The sequence below is a fragment of the Piliocolobus tephrosceles genome, chromosome 21, assembly GCF_002776525.5.
Source record: "Piliocolobus tephrosceles isolate RC106 chromosome 21, ASM277652v3, whole genome shotgun sequence".
Classification (NCBI taxonomy): Eukaryota; Metazoa; Chordata; class Mammalia; order Primates; family Cercopithecidae; genus Piliocolobus; species Piliocolobus tephrosceles.
Window position 1 is genome coordinate 41,071,898 of NC_045454.1, and position 24,789 is coordinate 41,096,686.

General features: G+C 45.6%; 2 protein-coding genes and 1 pseudogene across 9 annotated transcripts; 1 reads left to right on the forward strand and 2 right to left on the reverse strand.

The window, feature by feature from the left end:
* The first annotated feature begins 109 nt into the window (after positions 1 to 109).
* On the forward strand, positions 110 to 17,662 carry LOC111523786 (zinc finger protein 433). 7 transcript variants are annotated; one of them, XM_023188644.3, is made up of 5 exons: positions 110 to 811; positions 5,632 to 5,873; positions 8,267 to 8,402; positions 8,609 to 8,669; positions 9,877 to 11,819. In XM_023188644.3, exons 2-5 carry the CDS (start codon positions 5,757 to 5,759, stop codon positions 11,702 to 11,704), a joined length of 2,142 nt encoding a protein of 713 aa, XP_023044412.1. In that variant the 5' UTR covers positions 110 to 811; positions 5,632 to 5,756; the 3' UTR covers positions 11,705 to 11,819. The 7 variants fall into 7 exon arrangements, 6 of the variants coding, with proteins under 6 accessions (XP_023044412.1, XP_023044414.1, XP_023044415.1 ...); XM_031934749.1 differs by having other exon boundaries at positions 112 to 811; positions 8,276 to 8,402; XR_002725613.2 differs by lacking the exons at positions 110 to 811; positions 5,632 to 5,873 and adding exons at positions 14,335 to 14,454; positions 17,485 to 17,662 and having other exon boundaries at positions 7,693 to 8,402; positions 9,877 to 11,776.
* Positions 324 to 1,910, reverse strand: LOC111523792 (annotated as a pseudogene). The gene has a single exon (XR_002725614.2). The product of XR_002725614.2 is annotated as a brain acid soluble protein 1-like (transcript).
* On the reverse strand, positions 1,936 to 2,845 carry LOC111523794 (ubiquitin-conjugating enzyme E2 L3). Its single transcript, XM_023188654.2, has one exon. The coding sequence runs from the start codon at positions 2,603 to 2,605 to the stop codon at positions 2,141 to 2,143; it is 465 nt and encodes a 154-aa protein (XP_023044422.1). The 5' UTR covers positions 2,606 to 2,845; the 3' UTR covers positions 1,936 to 2,140.
* Positions 17,663 to 24,789: the final 7,127 nt, after the last annotated feature.

Genomic DNA, 24,789 nt, shown 5'->3' on the forward strand with positions numbered 1-24,789 from the left:
TCCCAAAGTGCTGGGATTACACTTTTTAAAATATTTTTATTAAATAATATTTAAAATAATTAATATTTTAAATATAAAAAATAATTAATATTTTAAAAATATTAAATATTTTTAAAATAAAGCACCCGGCTTTATTTTATTTTTTTACTTCTTTTTAATTGTTTAACTTTATTACTGTTGCACCATTTATACAATTACATATAATTTCAATGCATCCATTGTACATTTTTTTGTTTGTTTGTTTTTCCCATTTTCCAATGAGTGGTGTGTTGGTGTCTGTGACACAGAATGGAAGAGAAACTGGAACTGCAATGAACGCAGACTTTTTTTTTTTTTTTTCATTTCCACTGACCAATAAACAGAACTACAGGTGCACCCAACCACGGACATGCATTAACTCCTCATGAGAAATCTAGGTAGGCTAAGTAGGATGAGAGAATGTTTGTCACTCCCAAAAATATCTGGAGAGGAAGAATGGAGGATTGGCATTGAGATCCATGTGGACAAGCTAAGTGGGCTCCGTCTGAAAGCTGGCATTCATCCACAACATTAAAAAAATATCAAAATAAGAAAGGCTGTAAATTAAAAAGAAAACACAGAAAATACTGCTCTCATAAAGATCTGATTGCCTTGGCACAGGCCCAGTGGGCAGAATCAAACGCATCACTCCCAACTCCCATTGCAGAAGAAAAGCTATTCAACTCTCAGCGGTGGAAGAGTGCATGTGGCGGCAGTTTCAGGTACAAACGATGTACTGCACTTTCAGACGCGATCTTGGAAATCCAGGACTTCTTGGTAAAGTTGACTGAAGGTATATTAGATATTTCTCCACAAAAATACTATTTGGATTCTCCCACCCCCTCCCTCCCTTGATGGGACAACATCCTTTATTTTTCCTTGGGCAATACATATCATTACTTCCCATTTGAAACAAGTTAGTATAGGAGAGAGAGAGAGGAGAGATAGGAGAGGAGAGAGAGGAGATAGAAAGAGACAGAGAGAGGAGATTGTTTTAAGTGGTATTATTTTTCCTATAGGCTGTCCTTGTCACTCTTTCATGGCTACGGTTTGATTGGAATTAGCTGCGGGGGCCTCCACCGGCTTGGGCTCTTCTGCGGAGGCTGCGGGGGCCTGGGCCTTGGGTGTGGAACTAGGCGCTTCCGTGGGTGCGGGGGTCTCCTTGGAAGAGGGGGCAGCCTCCGAGCTGCCGGGTTTTGAGTCTGAAGCGGGGGCCCCGTCACTTTTGGTCTCCTGGGCAGTAGGAGCTGGGGGCGCCTCGGTCTTTTTGGGTTCCCCTTCCTCCTTGCTGGGCTCCTCCCCGGAAGCAGGGGCCGCGCTCTCGGGGCCGCGGCGGCCTCGGCAGCTTTGGGGGCCTCGCCGCCCGCAGCGGGGCCGGGGGCCGCCTGCTCCTGCTCGGGCGCCTTTGGGGGCTCAGCCTTGGCCTCCGCCGCGCCCTCCATCTTCTCGGGCTCCGCCTTCGGGGCCTCCTCCTTGGCGGCCGCCGCGTCCTTCTCGCCCTCCTTCTCCTCGGCCTTGCCCTCCGCGTCCTGGTCGGGCTTCTCCTTGCCCTCCTTGGCCTCGGCGGGCTCCGCGGCCGCCTCGGGCTCGCTCTCCTTCGGGGTCCCCTCCTCTTCCGTCGCCGCGCCCTCAGCCTTCTTATCTTTGTCCTTGGCTTTCTCGTCGTTCACATTGTAGCCCTTCTTCTTCTTGCTGAGCTTGCCTCCCATCTTGGAGTTCGGCTCTGGGTGCCTCTGCAGCCCCTGGGTGAGTGCGGTGCCGCCGAGAGGCCCAGGTCGCTGGCGTCGTCTGGCTGGTGCCTGGCGGAGGCTCTCTCCCGGCTGGACGGCAGAGCCCAGAACGAGGAGGCAGTTGGAGCGCTGCCGCCGCCGTCGCCGCCGCTGCCGCTCCACTTTCTTTTCTTCTTTTTTTTTTTTTTTAGAACATCTTAAATTTTTAATCCTTTCTTTACAGGTTACCTAGACCACTTTTGATTAAGAAAACTGTAGAAAGTTAGTAACTGCCACAAGCGAACGCCAGGCGGTGGCACGTGTCAATTTCCACAGAGTCCTGCTTTGCGGGGTATCTGAATGCACTGCACGGGGCCTCTGCTCACACTTGCTGGAACCAATCGTGGCAGATTTTAGTCCACAGGTCGCTTTTCCCCATATTTCTTTGTAAACTCTTCAGCATTCTTACAGAATTTTTTACGGTCCTTAGAGTATTCTTCAGCTAGGTCAGCCCGAAGCGGGTGCTCGGGCTGGGGGTCATTCACCAGTGCTATGAGGGACTGGATTACTTGGTCGGTTTTGGTTGCTGGCTTCCAGTTTTCAGCGCTAATTACTGGCAGACAGACCTGCCCCTTTTCGTCGATGTTCGGGTGATAGATCTTTGTTTTAAATGTGATCTTCGGTGGTTTGAATGGGTACTCTGCTGGAAAGTTGATTTCGATTCTGAAGGCCCCCTTATCATATGGAGGGTTGTCAGGAACAATAAGCCCTTGCCAAGTCAATAAATTAGCTTCATCAACCTGGATGTTACGGAAGTTTTTCATCCCACATTTGCGGATTTCTTCAAGCTCCTTCATCAGCCTCCTGCTGGCCGCCATCTTGGATTTGGTGCTGCTCCTTCCCCCCGCTCCACTTTCTTGATTTATGGATTTTGTTTTTTACAACAGTAGTCATTTGACCGTAACATTGAGCAGATAATCTACACGGGTCCCACTTTTTTTTTCTTAGGTCATAGTTCTTCCTATGATACTTCAATCCCAGGTACTGGGGAGGCTGTGGTGGGAGGATCACTTGAGCCCAGGTGGTTGAAGCCACAGTGAAATATGATCATGCCACTGCACTCCAGACTGAGTGACAGAGTGAGACCCTGTCTCAAAAAAAAAAAAAATGAAAAAAAACAAAGATAAAAGAGTATATGGTCATGCCACTCTGAATGCACCTGATCTTAGCAGCTAAGCAGGTTCAGGCGAGGAGGTTAGAACATGGTTTGTAAAATTCCTGGAAATACTGGTTGCTATAGGCTTAAAAAAAAAAAAAAAAAAAGAAATTGCAAGGAGAATTCACCAAATGGAAGAAAGACATGCAAATTCTCTACCTGGTCCTGACATATATCTTTATCAGCTGAAGCCTAAGTACCGAGACCAGCTTGGTCATGGAGACCCTAACCCAGTAGCGCTACAGGAATTCAAGACACACACAGAGAAATATAGAGTTTCGTGGAGTGGGAAATCAGGGGGCTGACAGCCTTCAGAGCTGAGAGCCACAAACAGAGATTTACCCACATATTTACTGACAGCAAGCCAGTGATAAGCATTGTGGCTGTAGATTATAGATTAACTAAAATTATTCCTCACGGGAAACAAAGGGATGGGCTCTGGCTAGTTATCTGCAGCAGGAACATGTCCTTAAGACACAGATCGCTCATGCTATTTGTGGTTTAGGAACACCTTTAAGCGGTTTTCCACCCTGGATGGGCCAAGTGTTCCTTGCCCTCATTCCGGTAAACCAACAACCTGGGCGTCATAGCCAAGCATGGGCGTCATAGCCATCATGAACATGTCACAGTTCAACCCATAGGTTGTATAACTGAATTAATGGCTCTTAAGTCAGTTAACATTCTCCATTTACATGATTTTCTCTTAATTATGAAACTGGAGAATTCCAAGGGGAAAATGTTGGCCCTCTGTCCTTTTTCTAATTGTTCAGTAACTAGGTCCTCTAAAGCCTCTGGTTTCTCTTAGTGGCCATTGTTTTATCCAAATTGGCTTATCTGTTAACCATTTTGAAAGTATAGGTTCTGGAGGCTTAACAGTGGCCACCATCAAAAATGATATCCTAAACCTTGGCGGGAACTTTGTCTTTCCCTTGAAGCAGTTCCTTCAAACCTTGCAAATTTTTTCCTAGTCTCATACCAGGGACATACCCCATTTCATGCATCGTATGTTGACTTTGAGGGCTGTATAGTTGCTCTGGAATTAGAACTTGTGCTCCCCATTGTTATAATAAATCTCTCCCCCATAAATTTATAGGTACAGAAGTTACAGTTGGTCGAATAGTCCCAGGTTGTCCATCGGGCCCTTCACAATGCAAAATATTACTACTTTGATATACTTCAGGGGCTTTACCAACTCCAACTATGTTAAATCGAGCAGGTTGAATTGGCCATGCGGACGGCCAGTGGTGTAGAGAAATGATTGAAATGTCCACTCCTGTATCTACCAAACCTTTAAATTTCTTTCCCTGAATAGTTATTTCACAGGTAGGACATATATCAGTAATTTGATTCACCCAGTTAGCTACTTTGCCTTGTTTATTTGTTGTTCCAAATCCTCCTGTTCATTTAATTTCACTTTTCCCCATTTCCACGTACGGCACAATCAGGAGTTGTGCTTTCCTGGCTCTGCTTTCCAGGGAACAGAAGTAGATAAAACAATTTGAAATTCCCATTGTAATCTGAACCAGTATGTACTTGCACTCCTTGTATGTAGTCTGTATGTACTTGCACTCCTTTTAAATTTAAACTAGATCTACCTAGAAGTAATCAGATTGTCCTCACTGGCAAGGTCCACAGACCCCTGTTGGAACTTTTTGTAGGGGTTCCCCAGGCAGAAGACTCACAGCTTTTGTGTAGCATAAATCTACTGTGGCACTACTGGCTGCGGTGGGGGACAGATATTGTATAAGGGTGAGGGAATGGCCTCAGCTGGAAATGCCTCGTTTTGGAACGGGCCCCTCATGGCGTTTCCCAAATTTAAAAGGAAAAGGTTCAAATGTAGCTATATTTCCCTGTTGATCTGGGGGGTGTATCCTAACAGGGAACTGCCAGGCCTCTGTATTACCCTTTCATCTAGCTTGCTGAATTCCTGCCTGAATAGAACTGAGAGCTGTTACTAGAGATGCTGCTCAAACAGTCATTGAGGAAACTACTTTTCACCCAGTGTCCTCCAGAAAAGAAAGATCTGGCAGGTCAGGCCACTCTTTTTCTTCAAAATAAGGAGGGGGTGCAGAAGGGTAGGGACGAACACTTCCTCCTTTGCTGCTTTAGCTTTAGCTGGCAAACGAACCTGCTCTGTCATCTCTTCTGTTACTTCATTATACTCTCCTTCCTCCTCCTCATCAGCGTGAAAAGGTTCCAAGTTGGAAGGAACCAGAGCTCACACTTGATCCATTGTTACCCTGATGCTTCTGAGCTCCCCTTACTCACCATGGGCATTGCTTAAAAGTACTTGGGTATCCTCCGGCTTAGTTCCACATTCTCCAACCATTACTCCTGTGACCCTTTGACCTGGGTTCGAGCCCCACATATGGACACCACTTGCCAAGACCAGCTGAGTCGTGGAGACCTTAACCCAGCAGCACTAGAGGAATTAAAGACACACACAGAGAAATATAGAGTGTGGAATGGCAAATCAGGGCGCTGACAGCCTTCAGAGCTGAGAGCCAGGAACAGAGATTTACTCACATATTTATTGACAGCAAGCCAGTGATAAGCATTTGTTCTGTAGATTATAGATTATCTAAAAGTATTCCTTTTGGGAAACAAAAGGATGGGCTCTGGCTAGTTATCTGCAGCAGGAGCATGTCCTTAAGGCACAGATCGCTTATGCTATTGTTTGTGGTTTAGGAACACCTTTAAGTGGTTTTCTGCCCTGGATGAGCTAGGTGTTCCTTGCCCTCATTCTGGTAAACCAACAACCTTCAGCGTGGACATCACAGCCATCACGAACTTGTCACAGTGCTGCAGAGTTTATGGCCAGTTTATGGCCAGATTTGGGGGCCTCTTCCCAACACCTAAATCTCTATCACAGCGTGATGGCTGAATTGGCAGCCAGTACCGCCAGGCATCCTGCATCATCACTGCAGGAGGTAAGTTCCACCCTAGTACCCTGTCTGGGAAATAGTGCACCCACAGTCCCCTCTCTTACTAAGTCTATGGGGTAACAACAGGGAGTGGTCCTTAGGAAATAAATCTGACCTGGTGTTTTGGTTTTGTGAGTGGGAGGTATTCTCAGCTGTCTCCCCACAGGGAGAGAGCCTGTTATCCCCTATCTAGACTTCTGGAGCAGTCTCCATTTTAAATCCCTATCCCTTGTAAAGGGAGATTGTATTGAAAATGTGTTTAAAATATCAAGGAAGGTTTTATTCAGCACAATTGTAATATGTGTCATGAGAACTATAATATGGAGTGAGATTACAGTTCTGTATATTACATTTCTCATGACACATAATAGGCTGTCTCTGAGTTTAATCTCCTTCCTATATTACAGGGCAAGGTGAGGGAAAGGATGGAACTTGGTGAGGTGTCAACAGTTAGGGAAGAGAAAGTTGATGAATTATCATGAGTGGGGGAAATTGAACTTGATTGGAAATACCAAGTTTTGGTCAGGGGGATTCTCTGTGAACTGCCTTAAAAGGGTTTTTGCTGTAACTGGGCTCTGCAGAAGAAGGCCAAAGCCTAGACAAGAAAAGGGCTGTGAGCTCAAGTTTGGTCAAAGAAGGAGTCCTGGCTAGGTGCAGTGGCTCACAGCTGTAATCCCAGCACTTTGGGAGGCCGAGGTGGGTGAATCACGAGGTCAGGAGTTCGAGACCAGCTTGGCCAATATGGTCTCTACTAAAAACAAAAAAATTAGCCGGGTGTAGTAGTGGGTGCCTGTAATCCCAGCTACTTGGGAAGCTGAGGCAGGAGAATCAGTTGAACCTGGGAGGCAGAGGTTGCAGTGAGCCGAGATTGCACCACTGCTCTCCAGCCTGGGCGGCAGAGTGAGACTACTCCGTCTCAAAAACAAAACAAAACAAAAAAACAGGAGTCCTTAAGACCCCTGTAGCTTAGCGCTCTTTTTTTGTTTTGTTTTGTTTTGTTTTGTTTTTGTTTTGCTTCTTTTGAGACGGAGTCTCGCTCTGTCACCTAGGCTGGAGTGCAATGGTGTGATCTCGGCTTACAGCAACCTCTGCCTCCCTAGTTCAAGCGATTCTCCTGCCTCAGCCTCCCCAGTAGCTGGTATTACAGGTGCCCGTCACTATACCCAGCTCATTTTTGTCTTTCTAGTAGAGACAGGGTTTCACCATGTTAGTTAGGCTGGTCTTGAACTGACCTCAGGTGATCCACCCACCTCGGCCTCCCAAAGTGCTGGGATTACAGGCATGAGCTACCACGCTCGGCCAGCTCTTAGGAATGACAATAAATCCCTAAATTTCTGGTTTTCTCGCTACATTTTGAAACACTCAGTCCTCTCTCGAAAGGACGTCTTCAATTATGTGTTTCTCATGTTGCATTTGAAACAGCTGCAGTATTTAAATTATTATTTTTTACTTTAATAAATGGCTATATTTAAAATGTTATTATTTTATAAATACTTTTCATGAGAGAAAGTGCTCAATAGCCACCAAAAACTACACTGTGTGAAATAATTATGCCTGTTGACTCCTGATGTTGAGCACCACTTCATATACTTATTGGTCATTTCTATGTATTGGAGAAATGTAATTCAAATACTTTTGCCCTTTTTTTTAAAAAAGAAATTTTTTTTGAGACAGAGTCTTGCTCTGTTGCCCTGGCTGGAGTGTGGTGGTGTGATCTTGGCTCACTACATTATCTGCCTCTCGGGTTCCAGCGATTCTCCTGCCTCAGCCTCCTGGGTAGGTGGGATTACAAGCATGTGCCACCACACCTGGCTAATTTTTTTTTTTTTTTTTTTGAGACCAAGACTCTGTTGCCCAGGCTGGAATGCAGTGGCATGAGCTCATGAGTTTTTGTTTTAGTTATCTATGATTCATCATTTAGATTGATAAGACCCCTTGTAAAATCCAGTTTTTTGGTTTTTGTTTCTGCTGCAGGAATCAGAACAAAACTCACTTTCTAGATAACATCAAAGTTTAAACTTTGTGCATAGGCTTTTTTTTCAAGGATATGCAGCCTCAGGACTGTTAATGTTAACTTTTTCTGCACAGTAATTTGGAGGACTTTGTTATGGCAGGTGCTGTACTCCCACTTTACAAACAAACACTGGGGCAGCCCAGGCAGCACACCTTTCTGGATTTACCAAAAATACACATTTTCCTATTCTACTGTTGCTTTACCACATGGTTCAGTTGTAGCCTCAGAATTACTTTATAGAAGAAGCTGAGTGTAGACAGAGAGTATGAGGTCTGATGGTCATGGAATAATTGTTTTGAGTCCACAGCATCATGGGAACTTCTTGGGAATAGAGTATAGGCTCCCAGTGCTGTTAGTCTTACCCATCCTCCTCTATACATGTGAGATGTTTCAGGATTTAGTGGCCTTTGAGGATGTGGCTGTGACCTTCACCCAAGAGGAATGGGCTTTGCTGGATCCTTCCCAGAAAACTCTCTATAAAGATGTGATGCAGGAAACCTTCAGGAACCTGGCCTCTGTAGGTAAGGGTGACAATATTACTTCCCTCAGTAAATGAGAGAACAAGTATTTTTAGCTCATGTGTGCTGCTGAGTGATTTACAGTGTGGACAGGGAATATTTGATAAATAAAGGAAGCATGCTTGCAGTGTACCATGAACATAGAATCAAGTAATTTTTAAAATAATTTTATACTAATTCAAGATTATTTTCCTTGTTCTGTGTTGTAGGGAAAAAATGGAAAGCCCAGAACATATATGTAGAGTACGAAAATCTAAAGAGAAACCTAAGGTAACTTGCACTAACAAGACAAAGAAGTGTCTCTCTAGAAAATCTTAGAATGGGAAAAAATGTTTAAAAAAAAAAAAAAGAAATGAAATAAGCACCATTTCAATCTATTTATTCTTAGAAAATTTTCTCTGAACACATATTGAAGGGTGATGTAGGCTTGACACAATGGCTCAGGCCTGTATTTCAGCCCTTTGGGAGGTTCCGGCTGGAGAATGACTTCAGTCCAGGAGTTTGAGGCCATACTAAGCCACAATGGCATCACTGCACCCCTGCCTGGGCAAGAGTGTGAGACCCTGACTCAAAAACAAATTTAAAAAGACAGATATTTAGTATTTGTAAAATAGTTTACTTTAAAATAGTATTCAGAGAGGTCGGGTGCGGTGGCTCACGCCTATAATCCCAGCACTTTGGAAAGCCGAGGAGGGCGGATCACTTGAGGTCAGGAGTTCAAGAGCAGCCTGGCTAACACAGTGAAACGCTGTCTCTACTAAAAGTATAAAAATTAGCTGGGCATCATGGTGGACACCTGTTATCTCAGCTACCCGGGAGGCTGAGGCAGGAGAATCACTTGAACCCAGGAGGGCGAGGTTGCAGTGAGCCCAGTGAACCCAGAGGCGAGTTTGCCCCACTGCATTCCAGCCTGGACGAGAGAGTGAGTCTCCATCTCAAAGAAAAAGAAAAAAAAAAAAGAAAACAGTATTCAGAAGCCTTCTGTCATCTTTTTTGATAATAGATATAGCTGGGCCATCTTATAGAGCCTGTGGTCCATTCAAATTCAGACAGGGCAGAAATCCTACAGTTTGCTGAATGATGTTAAAAATGGAAGTGCAGGCCAGGCACGGTGGCTCACGCCGATAATCCAAGCATTTTGGAAAACCAAAGCAGGTGGATCACCTGAGGTCAGGAGTTCGAGACCAGCCTGGCCAACATGGTGAAACCCTGTCTCTACTAAAATACAAAAAATTAGCTGGGTGTGGTGTCATGCACCTGTAGTCCCAGCTACTTAGGAGGCTGAGGCAGAAAAATTGCTTGAACTCAGGAGGCGGAAGTTGCAGTGAGCCAAGATCACACCACTACACTCCAGCCTGGGCAAAAGAGTGAGACTCCATCTCAAAAAAAAAAGAAAAAATGTAAGTGCAATACTTGTGAATGAATATAAAATCACTGATAAGCAGACCCATTACAATGTACTTCTCATTGTTCACAGAATTTTTGTGGGAGAGAGACTCTTTGAAAGTAAAGAAGGTCATCAGCTTGGAGAAATTTTGACCCTGGTTCCAGATGACATGCTGAAGAAGAAAACAACTACTGGAGTAAAATCATGCAAAAGCAGTGTGTATGGAAAAGTTGGCAGTGCTCATTCATCTCTTAATAGGCACATCAGAGATAACACTGGACACAAGGCATATGACTATCAAGAATATGGACAGAAACCATACAAATGTAAATACTGTAAAAAACCTTTCAACTGTCTCTCCTCTGTTCAGACACATGAAAGGGCTCATAGTGGAAGGAAACTCTATGTTTGTGAGGAATGCAGAAAAACATTTATTTCCCATTCAAGCCTTCAAAGACACATGATAATGCACAGTGGAGATGGGCCTTATAAGTGTAAATTTTGTGGGAAAGCCTTGATGTTTCTCAGTTTGTATCTTATCCACAAACGAACTCACACTGGAGAGAAACCGTATGAATGTAAACAGTGTGGGAAAGCCTTTAGTCATTCGAGTAGCCTTCGAATACATGAAAGAACTCACACCGGGGAGAAGCCTTATGAATGTAATGAATGTGGGAAAGCATTCCATAGTTCCACATGCCTCCATGCTCATAAAAGAACTCACACTGGGGAGAAGCCATATGAATGTAAACAGTGTGGGAAAGCCTTCAGCTCTTTCCATTCCTTTCAAATACATGAAAGAATTCACACTGGGGAGAAGCCATATGAATGTAAGGAATGTGGAAAAGCCTTCAAGTGTCCTAGTTCTGTTCGTAAACACGAAAGAACCCATTCTAGGAAAAAACCCTATGAATGTAAACATTGTGGGAAAGTATTATCTTATCTTACCAGCTTTCAGAACCACCTGGGAATGCACACTGGAGAGATATCTCATAAATGTAAGATATGTGGCAAAGCCTTTTATTCTCCCAGTTCACTTCAAACACATGAAAAAACGCACACTGGAGAGAAACCATACAAATGCAACCAATGTGGTAAAGCCTTTAATTCTTCCAGTTCCTTTCGATATCATGAAAGGACTCACACTGGAGAGAAACCTTATGAGTGTAAGCAATGTGGGAAAGCCTTCAGATCTGCCTCACTCCTTCAAACGCATGGTAGGACTCACACGGGAGAGAAACCCTATGCATGTAAGGAATGTGGAAAACCATTTAGTAATTTCTCTTTCTTTCAAATACACGAAAGGATGCACAGAGAAGAGAAGCCATATGAATGTAAGGGTTACGGGAAAGCATTCAGTTTGCCCAGTTTATTTCATAGCCATGAAAGGACTCACACTGGAAGGAAAATCTATGAATGCAAGCAGTGTGGCAGATCCTTCAATTGTTCGAGTTCCTTTCGATATCATGGAAGGACTCACACTGGAGAGAAACCCTATGAATGCAAGCAATGTGGGAAAGCCTTCAGATCTGCCTCACAGCTTCAAATTCACGGAAGGACTCACACTGGAGAGAAACCTTATGAATGTAAGCAGTGTGGGAAAGCCTTTGGATCTGCCTCACACCTTCAAATGCATGGAAGGACTCACACTGGAGAGAAACCCTATGAATGTAAGCAGTGTGGGAAATCTTTTGGATGTGCCTCGCGACTTCAAATGCATGGAAGGACTCACACTGGAGAGAAACCGCATAAATGTAAGCAATGTGGGAAAGCTTTTGGATGTCCCTCAAACCTTCGAAGGCATGGAAGGACTCACACTGGAGAGAAACCCTATAAATGTAAGCACTGTGGGAAAGTCTTTAGATGTTCTTCACAACTTCAACTGCATGGAAGGACTCACTGCATAGACACCCCATAACCCCAGGCTTTAGGAGGCTGAGGTGGGAGGACTGCTTAAGCCCAGGAGTTCAAGACCAGCCTGGGCAACATGGTGAGACTCTATCATAAAACTTAGATAAATAAAAAGACTTCCAGTTGGTGGTAATGGCAGTTGAGAAATCCATGGCTGGGATACAATGGCATCTGCTGGGCAGGGCAGATAAGTGACAGAGGGAGAATGGGTGGGCAGGGGGCTACTGGAACAAAATGGTGGTCTGGGTCCCACAGCAGCAATGACTTTAAAGGCCAGGGAGAGGTGGGAAAAGGTGAGGGCTCCCAGGATGCAATGCCAGAGACATGGTGATGTCCTTAGGTCCAGGACTGCTGGGGGCAGTGGCACCTGAGGGAGGTAGGTGTGGAAGGGCATCCTTGTGTGGACTGGGGAGGGAGCATGAAGGAGCACAGGGTAAAGTTCAAATCATGGCTGAGGCCAGTTCAAGCTGAGGGTAAAGGTGCCTGGGGGAGGGCATGAGAGTCAAGTCAGGTTTGGGGGACAGGGCAGAGAGTTTCTTTTTTTTTTTTTTCGAGGCGGAGTCTCGCTCTGTCGCCCGGACTGGAGTGCAGTGACCGGATCTCAGCTCACTGCAAGCTCCGCCTCCTGGGTTTACGCCATTCTCCTGCCTCAGCCTCCCGAGTAGCTGGGACTACAGGCGCCCGCCACCTCGCCCGGCTAGTTTTTTTTGTATTTTTAGTAGAGACGGGGTTTCACTGTGTTAGCCAGGATGGTCTCGATCTCCTGACCTCGTGATCCGCCCGTCTCGGCCTCCCAAAGTGCTGGGATTACAGGCTTGAGCCACCGCGCCCGGCCAAGAATAACATGTTTCTAGTTAACTTATGCAGTTCATTCAGCAATCTAATGTTTCATGTAATATTGATGATCCTACTAATTATTCTGATTCTTTACTTAATGCTTAATGAAAAATATGGCACTTCAAAATAGCTTCTGCAGCAAGGCAAGATACATTTTAAGACCCTTTTCTGGGCTGGGCACGGTGGCTCACGCCTGTAATCCCAACACTTTGGGAGGCTGAGACGGGCAGATCACGAGGTCAGGAGATCGAGACCATGCGGCTAATATGATGAAACCCCGTCTCTACTAAAAAAATACAAAAAAATTAGCTGGGCATGGTGGTGGGTGCCTGTAGTCCCAGCTATTCGGGAGGCTGAGGCAGAAGAATAGCGTGAACCCTGGAGGTGGAGCTTGTAGTGAGCCAAGATCGCACAACTGCACTCTAGCCTAGGTAATGGAGTAAGACTCCTCAAAAAAAAAAAAAAGACCCTTTTCCCCAAAGCATACTGGAATTCACAATTATAAAGAAATGTGGGTCAGGTGCGGTGGCTCATTCCTGTAATCTTAGCACACTGAGAGGCCAAGGTGGGTGGATTGCCTGAGCTCAGGAGGCAGCCTGGGCAACATGGTGAAACCCTGTCTCTACTGAAAATACAAAAAAAAAAAATTAGCTGGGCATAGTGGCGGACACCTGTAGCCTCAGCTACTCAGGAGGATGAGGCATGAGAATTCCTTGAACCCAGGAGGTGGAGGTTGCAGTGAGCTGTGATTGCGTCATTTCACTCCAGCCTGGGTGACAGAGCAAGACTCCGTCTCAAAAAAAAAAAAAAAAGGGAATGTAGAACAGAACTGGGGTCCACTCATGTTGTCCAGGAAAACTAGCTATTTACACTGAGGTTTGATGGGCTAGAAAGGCTTTTTACTGCAGAGCCCCAGGCAAGAAGGATCAGGAAAGTAAAGGTTCAAATCCTGGCCTACCCGAAGGGCACGGTGGCTCATGCCTGTAATCCCAGTGTTTGGGGAGGCTGAGGCAGGTGGATCACCTGAGGTCAGAAGTTTGAGACCAGCCTGGCCAACATGGTAAAACCCCATCTCTACTAAAAATACCAAATTAACCAGGTGTGGTGGCGTGCACGTGTAATCCCAGCTACTCGGGAGGCTGAGGCAGGAGAATCACTTGAACCCAGGAGGTGGAGGTTGCAGTAAGCTAAGATCACACCATTGCATTCCAGCCTGGGCAAAAAGAGTGAAACTCTGTCTCAAAAAGAATAAAAAATAAAACAAAAAAAAAATGTTATGCTTTGTTGTGTGTTTGAGAAAACATCTGACTCTGTTGCCCAGGCTGGAGTACAGTGGTGCTTTCATGGCTCACTGTAGCCTCCAATTCCTGGGCTCAAGCGATCCTCTCACCTCAACCTCCCCCGTCACTGAGACTACAGGTATTCACCACCACTCCTGGGTAATTTTACGTTTTTTTGCAGAGATGAGGACTCCATATGTTGCCTAAACTGGTTTGGAACTCCTGAGCTAACGCGATCTTTCTGGTTAGGCCTCGTAAAGTGCTGGGATTACAATGGGACCTGATAGCACTCAGAAATATGCCAACAGTCCAAGAGCAAAATTTTTTTGCAGGGGGGTGGGAGGGGAAGGGCTATTTTCAATTTCATTTCAGAGTTAAACTATAAGCTAAATTCCCTCCCAAGGTTAGTTTGGCCTATGCCCAGGCATGAACAAGGACAGCTTGGAGGTTAGAAGCAAGATGGAGTCAGGTCGGATCTCTTTTCACTGTACTAATTGTCTCATTTATAATTTTTGTAAAGGTGGTTTCAATCTCTCCCTTTGGGTTTCATAACACCTTATTGTTAAGGTGCGGACTATAAGGATGGACAAAGGATGAAGACCATGTTAACTTCTTCCTGCTGACAGGGGATGTAGTGGAGGTAGGTGCTTACCCCAAAGTGTGAGGAGTGGAACCACTTTGCAGCCATCTGAGCATACTCATGTAGGCTGCGTTGGGGCTCGAAGGCTTGCATGACAAAGGCATTAGTATTCTCATCTATAGTTTAAGTACAGTGTTAATATTTATGCAAACAGCATGCTATAGTAAATTTTAGCACAGAAGAGTGAACTATAAGGTAAATAATGAGTCCCAGGATAAAGAGTTGAAGTCTTAGCTTCAGAAGCCTTTGTAGAATTGATCTTAAGCTCTGACGGATACAGGTAAAAAGCTCTGAGAACTGACCAGGTGTGGTAGCTCACGCCTGTAATCTCAGCACTTTGAGAGACCAAGATGCGTGGATCACCTGAGGTCAGGAGTTTGAGACCAGCCTGACCAACATAATAAAACCCCGTCTCGGCTGGGCGCGGTGGCTCACGTCTGTAATCCCAGCACTTTGGGAGGCCGAGGCGGGCGGATCACGAGGTCAGGAGATCGAGACCATCCTGGCTAACACGGTGAAACCCCGTCTCTACTAAAAATGCAAAAAATTAGCCGGGCCGCGGGCGCCTATAGTCCCAGCTACTTGGGAGGCTGAGGCAGGAGAATGGCATGAACCCGGGAGGCAGAGCTTTCAGTGAGCGGAGATCGCGCTACTGCACTCCAGCCTGGGCGGCTGAGTGAGACTCCGTCTCAAAAAAAAAAAAAAAAAAAAACCCGTCTCTACTAAAAATGCAAAAAATTAGCTGGGTGTGGTGACGGGTGCCTGTAACTGCAGCTACTCAGGAAGCTGAGGCAGGAGAATCGCTTGAACCCAGGAGGTGGAGGTTGCGGTGAGCGGAGACTGCGCTCCAGTCCAGCCTGGGCAACAAGAGTAAAATTCAATCTCAAAAAAAAAAAAGCTCTGAGAACCAATGAGACATGAGGTCATTAGCAGCGAGAGATTTGCATCAGAGGTTGTTAGATTGGGATAAACAGGAAAGGGCAAATTTAAATATCCTCTCCCATATCTTTTTAGTCAATTTCCTAGTTCTGAGACTAAACCAGTTCAGTTAACTCTTTTCTGTATCAGGAAGTGGCACTGCAGATGAGCTAGGACTTTTTAGTTATAGAGTAGGAAGGCAGTAACAATCTGATATGTTTTTGTTGCCTGTGTTATGAGGAATAAGCTTCACCTTGCATGGCCTCAGGTAAAAGGTAGTAGCGATTTCATTGAGTCTAAGTCAGAAAAGTGGAAGAAAAATCTGAAAACATTAGTTTGGGTACTTGAAGCCCACAAAGAATTCCAGATTTAGTTCGGGCTGTGGAAAATAATAAAAATTCAAGAACGACTAACAACAGGTACACCATAGTTTTGTGAAACATTTTTTTCTCTCTCTAGTCTCTACTTTTATTAAAGATAAATTATAGTAGGTCAAATTTAGTTGCAAAATAAGTTTTGGTCTTATTATTCTTGGCCTGATTATTTGCATGAAGTGCAAGAATAATTATTTGCCATCTAGACTTTTTTAAAAAATTGGCTTTGCTGAAACTTTGTTCGCTAAGGAATCTCAGATTGTACTTTTTAAAGTCTTGAAGCCCAGCCACAGCCTATGCCTGCAAATATCTGTATGAGTTAAGTGAATTTTCCTCCTCTGAAGGTCCCAAGATAACTTGAGGCCCCTGGGCCTGGCAGAAAGTGACATTCTGTTGTTTTTTGTTTTTTGTTTTTTTTTTTTGAGACAGAGCTTAATTCTCCTTGCCCAGGCTGCAGTGCAGTACCATGATCTCCGCTCATTGCAACCTCCACCTTCTGGGGTCAAGCGCTTCTCCTGCCTCAGCCTCCCAAGTAGCTGGGATTATAGGTGTGCACTACCAGACCTGGCTACTTTTGTATTTTTAGTAGAGACTGGGTTTCACCATGTTGGTCAGACTGGTCTCAAACTCCTGATCTCAGGGCATCCTCCCACCTCAGCCTTCCAAAGTGTTGGGATTACAGGTGTGAGCCACCGTGCCTGGCCAGAAAGTGACATTGTTTACTTGCCACAGGTCAAGAACCCTCTACAGATAACGTGTAGATAAGTTATGAGGCCAGTTTTCCCGAGGGCTGTTATTAGTTCCATAAGTCAACTTTGCTTCTTTAAGGAAAGCATGCCATTCCAGACAAAGCCTTGGTAAAATAACCAGTTTTTCCAGTTGTGTCCTGTTACAGCGGAAAATAGACTCTTACTGCACTTATGCAAATAACTATACTGCCGTAAGTTGAGAATAATCACAAGCTGTTTTTTTTTTTTTTTTTTTTTTAATTCTGGAGAAATCCAGTACAGGTAAAGCAATATGCTCAAAAGTTTTTGCTTCCAGGAGTATACTTTATTCAATTGCTAAATGTTCTAAATAGCTCAAAAGAAAAGGTTTTCTTGACTACAAAAAAAAAAAAAAAAAAGAATTAGCAATATTTGACACATCAGCTCTTTTTGACAGTTCTGGAAGTTTACGTTTTTTTCCCCTCTATTCCAATAGCACAATTTCTAAAGTTATTAGATACCTGCATTCAAGAGTACATGTCAGAATCCTATATCTGATTATAAACTGCTTTTTGGAAAGGATCAAAACAAGACAATTATCTATGGATGACAAAAGTCTGAAGACAGCTATTATTAGAGTCACTTGACTATGAATTTTGGTTACATGTGTGGCATACAACAATTTTACATAACATTTATATACTAAGTCATATCAGAATCATGAGTTTCCCATAACTTTGGAACATACACCAATAACATTTATACAAATACAGCCCAAAGAAAGGCAAATACCATTTCATAATTGACAATGCTTCCTGTATGACTTTTATACCAAATAAGCCAAATGTGTCATTTTTGGACATCAGGGGACTTAATATCTAAAAGATTAAGTAGGTCAGAAAGAGACATAATTTGTAATTTGATTTTGGAAAGTTTGTCAAATATTAATGGTTTAAAGCACTGGATATCATAAAATACGATCACGGGTTATTCATTTAGTCAAAGTGGTAACTCAAAACTTTTTTGAAAAGGTAAAACTCTTTACTCTGAAGAAGATTCAGCTTTCCAAGCAAGACCAAATGAAGACAGCATGAGGCCAACTGAATCTGTCTCCTCTCTCTTCTTTTTTTGTAGTTTACTCGAAAGGCAAACAAAAATCTTTTATTTTACTTATTTATTTTTGTTTTGTGACACTGTCTTGCTCTGTCACCCAGGCTAAAGTGCAGTAATGCGATCTCAGCTCACTGCAACCTCCGCCTCCTGGATAAAAGTGATTTTCCTGCCTCAGGCTCCTGAGCAGCTGGGATTACAGGTGTGTGTCACCATGCCTGGCTGCCTGGCTAAGTTTTGTATTTTTAGTAGAGGCAGGGTTTCACCATGTTGGCCAAGCTGGTCTCGAACTCTTGACCTCAGGTGATCCACCCACCTCGGCCTCCCAAAGTGCTAGGATTACAGGAGTGAGCCACTACGCCCAGCCAAAATAGAACTTCTTTAAGTTATTTTACAGTTTGGCTTTTTTCCGTTAACAAGTCATGACCCGGTGTTGCTCCTTCATGATTGGCTGTTTGCCCAAAATACTCTTCACTTGTTCACAGTGTCTCAGTTTGATTTTTAACAGAAGTGTGACTGGGAACCCCACACAGGAGGCGGGATTCCCCCCATGACTTTCGCACAATTTGGGGAGACGCGAGGCTGCGCGCGCAGAGCTGCCCAGAGAGTTTCGGGGCAGGGGCCCCAGTCGCCGCGCAGGGACGGAACAGGACGCCCGGGGTCCCGGTCCCAACTGCCGGCCCAGACCCACCCTGAGGCCAAAGGGACCGAGGTCTGAGCTGCGCCAGGGGTACTTGGGCCTCAGACCCCCCCGAGTCGCAACCAGGAGGTCCGCGTTCCCCGGATTCCGCGGTTCTGACCAGACAGTCCCCTAACCCTCAAACCCCACCTCGGGGCTTCCGGCTCTGCGTACTCACCATTTTTCAGCTTCTAGATATTCCGGGGTCTCCTGCAGGACTCCCGTGAGCAGTCCAAGACACGGCGCAGGCAACAGAAAGACAAAAGCTACGGAGGAGGGACCTGGTCTGTCTCAGAGCAGGAAAGAAGGAATCCCGACCTCACGTCGCCGTTAGCAGCCAAGAAACGAGGAAAGCGGCAATGTGGCACCCGCCTTCCGGCGGATAACAGCTGGCAGGGCCCCGCCCCAGCACCCCGATTGGATAGAGCATCCTGCCCCGCCCCCTCAGCCCTGAGTGACAGCAGAAGCCCTGGGTAACAGGGCCCTGCAGAGCAGGTGGGTCCTGTTCCAGCTCAGGTTCCCTAAATGAGCTCAGTTTCAACCACCTGCTCTTCGGATATTGGCATTTCAGCCAAACTTGCTCCTAATTTCTACAAGGGACACTGTTGTCTTTTTCACTCAATGGGCTCCTTCGCCCTGCAAAGGGTCACAAATATGTGTAGGGAATTCGAGACTCAAGAGTCCAATAGAGGTGAAGGAAATTAAATTTTTTTTACCCCAAAATATATTTCTTTGACTTTTTTTTTCTTTTTTGAGACTGGGTCTCACTTTGTCATCCACGCTGGAGTGCCGTGGCGCTGTCCTGGCTCACGGCAATCTCCATCTCCTGAGTTCAAGCGATTTTACTGTCTCAGCCTCCCTAGTAGCTGGGACTACAGGCGTGCTCCACCACCCCTGCTAATTGTTGTATTTTTAGTAGAGACGGGGTTTCAGCCAGGCTGGTCTCGAACTCATGAGCTCAAGCGATCCACCCCGGCCTCCCATAGTGCTAGGATTATAGGCGTGAGCCACCGCGCCCGGTCAGTCCTTTGACATATTTTGAAATCGTGGCTGCTTGGCCAACAGAGTGGTCTTGCAAAGGTGCCTTTGGGAGAAAAATGTGCATCTGTGAGAATCTCCGTTAACAAAGCCATGGCCCCCTCCCTGCTTATTTCCCTTCACCGGAACTAGTAGAGATTCGGGGTCTGACATCTTTAAAACCTGAACACAGGCAGGAAGCCGTGACTCACGCCTCCAATCCCAGCAATTTCGGAGGCCGAGGTTGGAGGATCTCTTAAAGCAAGCTTGTCCAACCTATGGCATGCAGGCCAAGGGCGGCTTTGAATAGAGCCCAACACAAATTAGTAAACTTTCTTAAAATATTAGATTTCTTTTTGCGATTTTCTGCTGTGCACCGTGGCTCACTCCTGTAATCCCAGCACTTTGGGAGGCCGAGGCAGGCAGATCACAAGGTCAGGAGTTCGAGACCAGCCTGGCCAATATGGTGAACCCCTGTCTCTACTAAAAATACAAAAATTGGCCAGGTGTGGTGGCAGGCGTCTGCAGTTCCAGGTACTCAGGAGGCTGAGACAGGAGAATCGCTGGGACCTGGAGGCAGAGGCTGCAGTGCGCCAAGATCATCCCCTGCACTCCAGCCTGGGTGACAGTGAGATACCAGATTAAAAAAAAAAAAAAAAAAAGATTTTTTTTGCAATTTCTTTTTTCTTTTCTTTTCTTTTTTGCTCATCAGCTATCATTAGTGTGTTTTATGTGTGGCCCAAGACAATTCTTCCAATGTGGCCGAGGGAAGGCAAAAGATTGGACATCCCGGCCTTAAAGCAAGGAGTTGAAGGCCTGGTCAACACAGGGAGACTCCCATCTTTATTATTTAAGTATCCAAATAAAAAGAAAAATGTTAAAAAGTTGGGAAAGAAGCATTTCTCTTTTCTTTGTGAGAGGCTTCATTCATGTAACAGTCCATCTCTGCTAGTCAAGCCCCTTTCTTTCCCTCCGTCAGAAGATGTCTTGCCGCTAAATCCGATTTGCCAACATAACCTGGGATTTTTGGGCCATGCTGAGTCCGCATTCTTTGCTGTCCTCAGGATGGTATATAAGCTTTTCCGTGTTATTGTTGGGGGGGGGGGTTTCATTCTGAAGGTTCCTGCGTGTACACTCTAAATAAATTTGTATGCCTTTTCAGAGTTAATCCAACTGCCTCATGTCAATGAGTTTTCAGCAAACCTTTAGAGCAAACACCAGGAGCTTATTGCCCCTACAAAGCCACCCCCTTTGCCTCAGAGCAGGAGAGGAACCCAGACCAGGCCGAGAATGACTGCACCAGGAGGGAGAAGCAGATGTCCTCCAGGGAGCCAGAAATGGAGATGAGGCAAGGCCAAGGCTTCCTCATCTTCGCTGTCCCCACTGCCCACCCCCGCCCCCTCACAGTATAGAAATGCTCTCTCCTCCCAGATCTTCATTTTCCTCAGCAGGAAACTCTCACCTGGTGACAATTTAATCTTCTGACCTACATGAACTGTCAACTTCATAAGCCCTTTGTTATCAGACAAACCAAACAAGTCTCACTGAGGTTGACCTTCACAGATTTTCTTCATATGTAACAATTACAATCTGACCCCAGCGACTCTATGCATGTCAAAACCAAAACACTTGCCAGGAAATGGCCCCAGGCTCCAGAGGGGCAACCTCAGAAAGGATGGAACCCCCGAGCACACCTGCATGTAGGTCTCCTGCTTTCCAGGGCCCTGCAGCTTCTCAGAATCCACACCCTCTGCAGCCGTTCTGGGCAGCTGGAGGCCACCTGCAGGGAAAGGCAGGGTGCCCCGGAAGCCCCAAGGAGCTTCTTTTCCCTTCCTGTGCAGGCTCCACACTGGCCTCAGGCTCTGCTGCCCCCTGCAGGTTATTCAGCTGCTTCACACTCCATTGATGAGTTTCATGAGACAAACACCCTCAATCCCACTATGTGAATAATACACCAATAGAGTCCCTGCTCTCCTCATGATTGTATGTATAAAATGGGGAAGACACATTCTAAGATATTTAAATGTATTAAAAGACTTCTAAATCGCGACGTCGGTGGTGGCAGCTGAGGGCCCTGCAGCAGCAGCTACTCTAAAGCACGAGCCAGGCGGTGGGATTGGGGCTTCTGGGATGTGGTGCCCGAGGGCGAGAGATGCAGCAGCGCCCACAAAGCTCGGGCACGGAGGATCTGATGCCTGCCAAAAACCATAAAAATCCCACCACACTACCTGGGGAAACGCCAACCCCCTTGGATGGTCTAATTGTAAAACACAGTGGATGGTCACACTTCCTTATGGACTGGATCATTCTAGCCACATAAGAGGCTTGGCCTACTGAGGATTTACCAGGAGGGATGACCTCCTTGCAGTCAATGGAAAAGGCCGCTGGTGAAACCATCCCTTTAAACTTGATCAAATTCATCAGGGAGGAAGGGAGGAGAAAAACTTAAACCTTCTGGCAGCACCTTCAGCGTTATTAAGTCAGCTTGCACTTGTTTCATACCTAGTATCCTAGAATCCCATAGGCCATAAATGATAGTTCCCATTAATTGCTGTATAGATAACAACATGAACATTAGATGTTTTCCCTTTGAAATATTTCCTTTTCAGGGCTGGGTGCATTGATTCATGACTGTAATCTCAGCACTTTGGGAGGCTGAGGTGGGGGAAATCACTTGAGCCTGGGAGTTCAAGAACAGCCTGGGCAATATAGTGAGATTCAATCTGAACACAAAACAAAACAAAACGAACAAACAAAACAGTCAGGCATGGTGGCATGTGCCTTTATTCCCAGCTACTTGGGAGGCTGAGGCAGGAGGATCCCTTGAGCCCAGGAGTTTCTGCAGTGAGCTATGATCCCACCACTGCACTCCAGCCTAGGAAACGGAACCACACTATGTCTCTTTAAAAAAATAAAAAGAAAAAAGAAATCCAGACATTTGTTGGTCTTTGGATTACTGAAGAGCATTTCTCTGACACTTAGCCCAATGTTTGAGACTAACATATAGACTTATTAGAAAGAAGCACTTTGGGACTGGGACACGGCTCTGCAGGAAGCTCTGGACACATTAACATGTTAGTATGGCAGGCACAAGCCTCAGGCACACCTTCAGAGGGTAGAGCTGTGACTCAGGATGTTACAGCTGCTGCTGAGGGTACAATTTGAGCCTTATGGCAACCACAGTGTGGTAAATCAGTTCCTTTAGTATTTTGGTTATAATTATGACAAGGAGATGAAACCAGACACTCTTGAGCAAGCGCTGGCAGTACATGATGCTTTCCAGCAGGTGGAATCCTTAAGAAAGAATCTTTCACCAGGCGCAGTGGCTCAAGCCTGTAATCCCAGCACTTTGGGAGGCCGAGACGGGCGGATCACGAGGTCAGGAGATCGAGACCATGCTGGCTAACATGGTGAAACCCCGTCTCTACTAAAAAATACAAAAAACTAGCCGGGCGAGGTGGCGGGCACCTGTAGTCCCAGCTACTTGGGAGGCTGAGGCAGGAGAATGGCGTAAACCCGGGAGGCGGAGCTTGCAGTGAGCCGAGATCTGGTCACTGCACTCCAGCCTGGGAGACAGCGAGACTCCGCCTCAAAAAAAAAAAAAAAGAAAAAGAAATAATCTTTCTATGACTGTGAGAGTGGGATTACCATGCCCAGTTAATTTTTTGTATTCTTAGTAGAGACAGGGTTTCACCATGTTGTCCAGACTGGTCTTGAACTCCTGAGCTCATGTGATCCACCCATCTCTGCCTCCCAAAGGGCTGGGATTACAAAATTTATACCTCTAAGTATAAATTTGGAATCACCTCGCCCGGCCTCCCATTAAATTTCTTTCATTTGGCCTGGCAGAGTTTCTCACACCTTAATCCCAGCACTTTGGGTGGCTGAGGTGGGTGGATCACTTGAGCCTAAAAGCTTGGGCTATAACCACCCTGGGCAACACAGTGAGACCTAGTCTTTATTTTTATTAAAAAAAGAAAAATAGGGCTGGGCGCGGTGGCTCACGCCTGTAATCCCAGCACTTAGGAAGGCGGAGGCGGGCGGATCACGTGGTCAGGAGATTGAGACCACCCTGGCTAACACGGTGAAACCCTGTTTCTGCTAAAAATACAAAAAATTAGCCGGGCGTGGTGGTGGGCACCTGTAGTCCCAGCTATTCGGGAGGCTGAGACAGGAGAATGGCGTGAACCCGGGAGGCGGAGCTTGCAGTGAGCCAAGATCACACCACTGCACTCCAGCCTGGGCGATGAGCAAGACTCTATCTCAAAACAAAACAAAACAAAACAAAACAAAACAAAACAAAAAAAAAAAAAGAAAAAGAAAGTAAAAAATATATATGTATGAGGCTGAGCGTGGTGGTTCACACCTGTAAACCTAGTGCTTTGAGAGGCCGAGGCGGGTGGACCCCCTGAGGTCAAGAGTTCAAGAGCAGCCTGGGAACATGTTGAAAACCCATCTCTAACTAATAATACAAAAATTATCCGGGTGTGAGCCAGGTGCGGTGGCGCACGCCTGTAATCCCAGTACTTTGGGAAGCCGAGGAAGGAGGATCACCTGAGGTCGGGAGTTTGAGACCAGCCTGACCAACACGGAGAAACCCCATTTCTTCTAAAAATACAAAATTAGCCAGGCATGGTGGCACATGCCTGTAATCCCAGCTACTGGAGAGGCAGAGTCAGGAGAATTGCTTGAACCTGGGAGGTGGAGGTTGTGGTGAGCTGAGATTGCACCATTGCACCCTAGCCTAGGCAACAAGAGTGAAACTCTGTCTCAAAAAAAAACTAAAAAAAATTATCAGGGTGTGGTGGAGTGCACATGTAATCCCAGCTACTTGGGAAACTAAAGGGGGAGAATCGCATGAACCCAGGAGGCAGAGGTTGCAGCGATCCAAGATCACGCCATTGCACTCCAGCCTGTGCAGACTCCATCTCAAAAAAAAAAAAAAAAGAAAAGAAAAAAGAAAAGTTTCTTTTTTGTCCCTAGTTGTTAGGCTATTACTACAATCACCAGCAGTTGCCTATGAAGCAAACCTATTCTCACAATAGGTCCAAGAAGAAGAGTAGAAGATTTGGAGACATTCCAGGTAGATCCAAATGCAGCACTTCTACGATAATATATGGCTAATGTGAGGACTCTTGGGGTGACTTAGCTCAGGCTGATATAACAAAATACCGTGGACTGTTTCTTAAACAGCAGAAATTTGTTTCTCACAGTTCTGGAGCTTGGGAAGTCTGAAATCTTGCTGCCAGCAATTTTGTTCCTAGTGAAGGCTATCTTCCCAGCTTGCAGCTAGATGCCATCTTGCTTTGTCCTCACATGCTGGAGAGACTGAGTTCTCTTTCTCTCTTCTTACTAATCCCATTATGAGGGTCTCCTTTATAAATGTACGTGATCTCCTAAGAGGTCTGTGTCCAAATATGACCATATTGGGATGTAGGGCTTGTAAGTATAACTTTTGTTTTTAAGACAGGGTCTCCCTATGTGGCCCAGGCTGCTTTTAAACTCCTGGGCTCAAGGGATCCTCTTGCCT